This window comes from Harpia harpyja, chromosome 10, assembly GCF_026419915.1.
Source record: "Harpia harpyja isolate bHarHar1 chromosome 10, bHarHar1 primary haplotype, whole genome shotgun sequence".
In the NCBI taxonomy this organism is placed as follows: domain Eukaryota; kingdom Metazoa; phylum Chordata; class Aves; order Accipitriformes; family Accipitridae; genus Harpia; species Harpia harpyja.
This window is the reverse complement of record NC_068949.1, coordinates 1,115,373-1,123,444: the sequence shown is the minus strand read 5'-3', so window position 1 is coordinate 1,123,444 and position 8,072 is coordinate 1,115,373. Positions and strand designations below refer to the sequence as shown.

Here is an 8,072-nt window from a genome sequence, read left to right as displayed (position 1 = left end):
ACATGTCCCCCCAAGGCCACATGTCACCATCCATGGACATGTCCCCTCCATACCACACGTCACCATCCACAGACATGTCCCCCCGTGCCACACGTCACCGTCCTAGCGTGGACGTGTCCCCCCAAGGCCACATGTCCCCCCCGCGTCCGTGTCCGTGTCCCCCCGTGTCCCGTCCCCCCGTGCCCCACGTCCCCCTCCCGGCCCGGGGCAGGGGGGCGGAGCGAAGGCGCCGAGTAGGCGTGGCCACGGTCAACAAGAGCCGGTAGGCGGGGCCACGGCGCGGCCTTCCGGTCATGTGAGCCGGGCGGGTGAAGCCGCGGTGCGGCGGCGCCATGGCGGCCCCGTCCGGTGAGCGGGAACCGGGAACCGGGCTGAGGCGGCGGCGGCGGCGGCGGCGGCGGCGGCGGCGGCGGCGGCGGCGGCGGCGGCGGGGCGGGGGGGAACCGGGCCGAGGCGGGCGGCGGGGGCCGGTACCGGCCTGTGCCGCCCCCCCCTACCCCCGGTAGAGGCCCCCGGTACTCTCCGGTGAACGGCCGTTTCCGCCTCAGAAACGGAGCGGCTGCTAGGCCGCGGCCCCGGCTACGGCACGACGGAATCCCCGGCGGTGGCGGAGGAAGAAGAGCTCCGACGGCGCCTCAAATATTTCTTCATGAGTCCCTGCGATAAGTACCGGGCCCGGGGGCGGCGGCCCGTTAAGTTGGGGCTGCAGCTGGCCAAGATCCTGCTTGTCACCGTCCAGGTGGGGGGGGGCACCGGGACACCGGGTGGCCTTGGGGTACGGGGGGGTTCTGGCGAACGGGGGACGCTGGGCACCGGGGAGGGGTGGCCCTGGGACGTGGGGACACCGGGGAGGGGGGTGCTGGGGGGTGCTGGGATGTGGGGACACCGGGGAGGGGGGTACTGGGGGGTGCTGGGATGTGGGGACACCGGGGAGGGGGGTACTGGGGGGTGCTGGGATGTGGGGACACCGGGGAGGGGGGTACTGGGATGTGGGGACACCGGGGAGGGGGGTGCTGGGGGTGCTGGGATGTGGGGACAACGGGGAGGGGGGTGCTGGGGGGTGCTGGGATGTGGGGACACCAGGGAGGGGGGTACTGGGATGTGGGGACACCGGGGAGGGGGGTGCTGGGGGTGCTGGGATGTGGGGACACTGTGGAGGGGGGTACTGGGGGGTGCTGGGATGTGGGGACACCAGGGAGGGGGGTACTGGGGGGTGCTGGGATGTGGGGACAACGGGGACGGGGGTACTGGGGGGTGCTGGCATGTGGAGACACCGGGGAGGGGGGTACTGGGGGGTGCTGGGACGTGGGGACACTGGGGAGAGGAGCATGGGGACACTGGGAATGGGGTCCCCTGGGGAATGGGGACACCAGGGAGGGAGGGACTGGGGGGTGCTGGGACATGGGGACACTGGGAATGGGGTCCCCTGGGACATGGGGACACTGGGGAAGGAGGGACTGGGGGGTGCTGGGACATGGGGACACTGGGGAGGGAGGTACTGGGGTGTCCTGGGATATGGGGACACTGGGGAGAGGAGCATGGGGGCAATGGGGATAGGGACACTGGGGAGGGGTGGCCTTGGGACATGGGGACACTGGGAATGGGGTCTGCTGGGATATAGGGACACCAGGGAGGGAGGGACTGGGGGGTGCTGGGACATGGGGACACTGGGGAAGGGGGGACTGGGGGGTCCTGGGACATGGGGACACTGGGGAGAGGAGCCTGGCGGCAACGGGCATAGGGGCACTGGGGAGGGGTGGCCCTGGGACACTGGGACACTGGGGAGAGGAGCGTGGGGACAATGGGCATAGGGACACTGGGGAGGGGGTCCCCTGGGACATGGGGATGGGGGTGAGGGGGACACCAGGGTGCCCCTGAGGGGCAATGGGCGAAGGGACACCGGGGCATGGGAAGGTGGGGGGTGACAATGACACAGGCCCTCTGGGGGGGGGGGGCTTTGAGCACAGGAGGTGACCACTGGGCATGGGGACATCGGAAGGGACACCCTCAGTAAGGCTTGGGGACATCGTGGGGAGTGCTGGGGGTTTGGGGGGGGGGGCTTGAGTATTTGGGGACACTTGGTGGGGGTGCTTGGGGACAGTGGGGGACTCGGGAGAGGTCCCCTGGGGGAGGGGAGGGTCTGTTGGGGTTACCCCGGTGGCACGGCCTTGGGGTCCAGGCGCCACACACTGGGGTGTGGCAGGGCGCCCCAAAAAAGCAGAGGGGCAGAAAGGACGTCCCCCCCGCTCGGGGTGTCACCGGCTCCCGGACTGGCGCCAGGCTCCATCCCGGGGCGGAAAAATCCCCTGGGAACTGTCGGGCTGCGGTCACGAGGTGCGGAGGAAACGGCCGGCGTGTGACATCTCCCTCCCGTCGAGGGAAATCGGGGCACTGGGGCCTTGGCCCCCCCACCCCGGCCCTGCCGCGGCGTTGTCCTGGCTTTGAGCGGTGTCACCCGGAGCCACCCCTGCCCTCACCCTGCCAACGAACAGCGCTAACGAGCGGCGTCCTGTGTTAATGAATACAAGCTAATTACCGGCCCGGGGAGGGGTTTAGAGCGTGCAGGCGAGGAAAATGCTGACGAGGAGGAAGATCAGGGTTCGCTCTGCTGTCGTGTTCCCCGGGGTGTTTGGTGGCACTGTGGGGGGACGCGTGTGTGTCCCCAAGGAGATTGTCCTCCCCCCGTCTGCGGTGGGACACGTGCGTGTCCCCCAGGGAGATCAACCTCTCCCCATTTACGGTGGGAGAGGAAATTTGCTGCGGGAAATCAGCTGGCTTAAGAGGTTTTGGGGCAACCAGGTGGAGATGGGGACAACTTCGGGGACATGCTAGCTGGCCCTCGTCTTCTTGGGGTCACTCAAGTGTAGGGTGACGGTGTTTTGCCTCCCGTCAGCATCTTTGGGGCGAAACGGCTGCGTTTTGGGCCGTAGCGTCGTTGTTTACGGAGCTGCCGGGGCAGGAATTTAACAGCGGTCTCCTTCAGCTCATCCTCTTCGGGCTCAGCAACCAGATGGTGGTGACGTTCAAGGAGGAGAACACCATCGCCTTCAAACACCTCTTCCTGAAGGACTACGTGGACGGCGCGGATGACACCTACGCCGTCTACACGCAACGCGACCTCTATGACCGCATGTTTTACGCCATGGAGAAGGTGAGATCCGCGGGCAGAGGGGGGAGACGGAGGTGGCTCGGGGCCGCATCCAGCTGCTGAGGGTATCTCCTTCTCCAGTATTTGGCCATTCCCAACGAGACCGTCGGCCGCTACGCCTACGTGCGGGGGGAGAGCGGAGGGAACCAGTCAGCCCTCATGCTGTGCCAGCAATATTACCGTAAAGGGCGCATCGATCCGGCCAATGACACCTTCAACATCGACCCCAAGATTGTCACAGGTGGGTTTTGGGGGATGGTAGAGCTGAGATTCCTTGTGCCGCAGCCACCACTGGGTCCCGGGGAGGTTTGTGATCCTTGGTCTGGGCTTGAGAGGGTCCAAGGGGTCTGCATGGGGCCTCGGGCTTCCCTGAAGGTGCTTCTCCCTCCCTGCAGACTGCCTGGGAGTGGACCCCGAGGACCCACAGCCTCTTCCCCCAGAGCTGGACCGCAGCTACAAGAACTTCACCCTCAAATTTCACAAGTAATTGCCGATGCCTTCCCCGCAGTCCAGGGCGTCCCAGCGTTTGGGTGCTGGGGGGACATCCCATCGGCGCAGGGTGTGGGCAAGGGTGGAATGGGAACCCCAGCGTGGGGACTTCCTCACACTGAAGCCTGCTGCCAGGATGGAAAAGCCCCCGTTGGTTTTAAAAACCGCTCGTGAGATAGAAAGAAATTCACCCTTGGGCTGAGGAAGATGTGAAACCAGTGAGGTTGCGCAACAAAGCAGCTGCTTTCCGGCCACGTCTCCGTTGGTGGCGGCTGCAGAGCTGGCCCCGAGGCGCCAAGACTGTCCTGCAACGCCCGCTTTGGGGGTTGTTTTCCCTTCCCCCAAACCACGCGCTGGCTTTTGGTGGCGTTTTGATTGCCCGTGGCCAAGCCCTGCAGTTGCAGGCGTGTTACCAGCGTAGGCAAGCCCCATCTTCTTGCTGGTGCTGGGCGGAGAGATGCCGGCACTGCTGGCGCTGAGAGATGCGGTGTAGCTTGCGACACCGTTTCTTCCAGAGGGCCCAACCTCCCCCTCAAAGAAAAATTTGCTGACACTGGGGCAGGTTGGCAGCAGTTTGCTCCTCTAAAGCTGGAGACATCCTTTCCTGGGGCTGTACGCACCTCCGAGGAAGGTGTTTACCCCCTCTCTGTCGGTTATTGGACTCTCAGCGCTGTATTTTGGGGGTTTGGGGGGGTCTAAGTGGGCTGAGACAGCCTGGACGAGCCGCAGGAGGAGGATTAACAAACGTTCTTTCCTGCAGACTCATCAACGTCACCATCCAGTTCAAGCTGAAAGCCATCAACATCCAAACCATCATCAACAACGAGATCCCCGACTGCTACACCTTCACCATCACCGTGAGTGCGTTGGCACAGCTCCCCACCTCGGGGTCATCCAGCCGGGCTGCGTGGGGTTGGCAGCGTCCCTCGTGGGCACGTAGGGACTCCCGCTTCTCCCCAGATCACGTTTGACAACAAGGCGCACAGTGGCCGGGTGAAAATCCGCCTCGACAACCGGGCTGACATCAAGGAGTGCAAAGATCCCAGCGTCTTTGGCCGAGGTAGGAGCCGCGAGGGCACGACAAAGGTGGCATCTGTCCCCAGTGGGTGTCACAGGGCTGCGTGGGGGGCTCGGGGTGCTCCTGGGTGGCTGTCCTCCTCGTTAAGAAGAGCCACCGCGCGTCTTGCAGGTGACAACTCCTTCCGGCTGTTCTTTGACGTCGTTGTCATCCTTGTCTGCTCGCTCTCCTTCATCCTCTGCGCTCGCTCCATTATCCGGGGTGTCATGTTGCAGCACGTGAGTGGTGGCACAGCAGGAATTGGCGCCAGCTGTGGCTACCCTCCACGGTGTAACCGGGCAGAGCTGCCACCGGGACGCTGTTTCAGCGCTGCCGGGTTTCGGAGGAAGCCCTTTCCCCACGTGGGATGCTCGGTCAAAGCTGTGGGCGCTGCGAGACGGGCAAAATTCTCCGGGTGGTGGGTAAAGGACACCATTTTTTATTTTTTTTTTTTTTTCCTCCCCACGCAGGAGTTCAGCCAGTTCTTCCAGCGCCGTTACAACCAGAGCGTGTGCCTGTCGGACCGCATGGAGTTCCTCAACGGCTGGTACATCCTCCTGGTGATCAGCGACGTCCTCACCGTGCTGGGAACCATCATGAAGATCGGCATTGAGTCCAAGGTATGGGGACGCTGGGGAGCAAAGCTGGAGGTTTTTGCAGATCCTGGGTGCGCTGGGGCTGCTGGCACGGGTGTCCCCGTGCTCCGGGGAGGGGACATTTCCGTGTGGCAGGAGGCAAGCCACACAACGGCCGCCCCTGGGCGCCAGCAATGCATTGTCTGCCCCGGTGAAGCTGTCCTGGATGTGATCAGAGCCCTGACGGCGGGTTAGGGGACAAACGTCGCTCCTGAGGGCTTCACAGAGGGGTCCTGGCCCAAGTGGGACCCCAGAGCCCCCCCTTGCCCTTTGGGACAGGGAGATGGCAACAAAGGGACAGGTAGGGTCCTGTGTGGCAGCTACGTCGTGGCTTGTGGCACCAGGATTTTACTTGCCGCTGGCTTTTGGCCAGCGTAGAGGGTTGTTACGGCTTCAGGGACGGCGTTGGGGATTTTGGGGACGGCGTTGGCCGTGCCTCAGACCCGTGACACCTCTGTCCCTGCAGAACTTCGCCAGCTACGACGTTTGCAGCATCCTCCTGGGCACCTCCACGCTGCTGGTTTGGGTCGGGGTCATTCGCTATCTCACTTTCTTCCAGAAGTACAACGTGAGTGACACGGGGGAGGTGACCTGGGACCCGAGGGGACAATTTCCAGGGCTGGGAACAGCCGTGCTCGCCTGGGCGAGCTTGGGCTCGTCCCACGGCTGCTGCGTGTGTCCCCAGGGTCCCCGTCCTGCTCTGCCGAGGACCTCGAGGTCTCACAGGGTGCTTTAGCCGCTGTTGCGGGCACCCTCGGCAGAAGATGAGGATTAATCCCGACTGGTTTTCCTCCACCAGATCCTCATCGTCACGCTCCGGGTGGCCCTCCCCAACGTCATCCGCTTCTGCTGCTGTGTGGCCGTCATCTATCTGGGCTACTGCTTCTGCGGGTGGATCGTGTTGGGCCCGTACCACGTCAAGGTACTGCTCTGGCTCGGTGGTTGGGGTGGGCTTCACCCACCTCCGGGTGATTCCCTGCCCGGATTTGGGAGGAGATGGGTGCGGGGCCGGTCCCCGTTTTGGCAGCGTGGGTTAGATAGGGTGCCGGTCTTTGCCGCGGCCTCTCTCCTCGCAGCGTGGTGGCATCGGGGTGGCACCTAGGGTGCTGGGGAGCGCTCGGTCCCTGTTTGGGAGCTTCCAGCCCGACGGTGGAAGGGGTGACGCAGCGGCCTGGGCCGGCTACCAGCCCTTTGTCACCTCCCATCCCAGTTCCGATCCCTTTCCATGGTGTCCGAGTGCCTCTTCTCCCTCATCAACGGGGACGACATGTTTGTTACCTTCGCCGAGATGCAACAGAACAGTTATTTGGTGTGGCTCTTCAGCCAGATCTACCTGTACACCTTCATCAGCCTCTTCATCTACATGGTCCTCAGCCTCTTCATCGCCCTCATCACCGGTTCCTACGAGACCATCAAGGTGAGGCCAGACCCTGGCGTTTAAGCAAAGTTTCATGGCTTGGGTTTTTTTTGGGGGGGGGGGAACATCCCGATCCCCCTCATCGGAGGGATTCAGCTTCCCCATCCCCTTTCCCCGCAGCACCAGTGCGAGGGCGAAACGCCCGTCTCCCAGCTCCACGCTTACATCGCCCAGTGCAAGGACAGCCCCAAATCGGGCAAGTACCGTCGCGACAGCGCCTCATCCTGCTCCGTCTTCTGCTGCTGCGAACGGTGAGCAGGCACTGCCAGTGCTGGGGATGGGGGGGACACAACTGGGGGGGGGCTTCTGGCCAGCGGATCGGGGCTGGGTATGCTCTGCGACCCCCCCGTTATCTACCTCGCTGGCCCCTGCGTGCCGGGAGAGGAGGCTTTAACGGCTGTTTTTTGCCGCTGGCTCCTCGTACGTGGCCGATCCCGTGTGGATCGCGATTTCCAGCCCCTCTCCATGCCGGTGAGGCTCTTGCCAGCACCCCAAAATGGCTCTGTGCCTGTGGGGACTCCTCAACGTGGGTATAACCGGGGTATGTGAGCTCCCTGCGCGTCCCCCCCTCGCTGCCTTGTGGCTCCCTGCTTCCCACTTCTCTTATTTCTGGGGTGTGGGGGGAGTCTCCCTTCGGCTACAGCTGGGTCGTGTTTCCAAAATCGAAGCCATCTTCCCCAAATTCATCAGATTTTCCCCCGTTACCGTCAGTGCTTGTCTCCCCGCAGGGCTCCTCTGCAAGACAACGCGCTGCTGGTGAATTAAGGGAGGACCCCTCGGCACGGACCCCCAGGGACGTGAGCGAGCGGCGCCTTGTGCTCCCCGCCCCAGCCCCGAGCGCTTTTTATTTATTTTATTGTCTGCTTTTACCAGCTCGGGGCCCCGAAGGGGTGGGGAGAGACAGCGCCTGTGTCCCCTGCACCCGGGGGGACGCTAGATGGACGCTGGTGGCCCTGTTATTTTCTTGACGGACCTTAGCCTTGCTGCTCCAATCCTGAACTGGAGCCGGGCACCCCTCGGCGGCTCAACATGGGGCCCTGTCCCCCCCCGGTTATGTTTTAGGGGAGCAGCCTGCAGTCCTGCGACCCCCCCAGATGTGTTTTTGGGGGCAGCCTGGAACTCTGCAACCCCCCAGATGTGTTTTTGGGAGGCAGCCTGGAGCCCTGCGACCCCCCCAGGTCTGTTTTGGGGGGCAGCCTGAAACCCCGTGACCCCTCAGCCCATTTTGGGGGCTCATCCTGGAGCCCTGCGACCCTCTCGGATGTGTTTTGGGGGCTCAACCTGGAGCCCTGCAACCCCTTGGCTGCGTCAGGGATGTGGCCAAAG

General features: G+C 63.9%; 1 protein-coding gene across 2 annotated transcripts; it reads left to right on the top strand.

The window, feature by feature from the left end:
* Positions 1–275: 275 nt before the first annotated feature.
* MCOLN1 (mucolipin TRP cation channel 1) lies at positions 276–7,858 on the top strand. Of its 2 annotated transcripts, XM_052798710.1 has the most exons (14): positions 276–348; positions 549–739; positions 2,984–3,151; positions 3,230–3,389; positions 3,544–3,631; positions 4,398–4,494; positions 4,598–4,697; positions 4,827–4,933; positions 5,165–5,314; positions 5,796–5,897; positions 6,129–6,251; positions 6,540–6,746; positions 6,867–6,997; positions 7,475–7,857. In XM_052798710.1, the coding sequence occupies exons 1-14, from the start codon at positions 333–335 to the stop codon at positions 7,509–7,511; spliced, it is 1,677 nt and encodes a 558-aa protein (XP_052654670.1). In that variant the 5' UTR covers positions 276–332; the 3' UTR covers positions 7,512–7,857. The 2 variants fall into 2 exon arrangements, with proteins under 2 accessions (XP_052654670.1, XP_052654671.1); XM_052798711.1 differs by lacking the exon at positions 5,796–5,897 and having other exon boundaries at positions 7,475–7,858.
* Positions 7,859–8,072: the final 214 nt, after the last annotated feature.

Excerpts from the sequence above, each read along its gene's own strand:
- MCOLN1 (XM_052798710.1), top strand. Across the intron at positions 4,495-4,597 it reads GCTACACCTTCACCATCACC|ATCACGTTTGACAACAAGGC; the intron begins GTGAGTGCGTTG and ends GCTTCTCCCCAG. Across the intron at positions 6,252-6,539 it reads TGGGCCCGTACCACGTCAAG|TTCCGATCCCTTTCCATGGT; the intron begins GTACTGCTCTGG and ends CTCCCATCCCAG.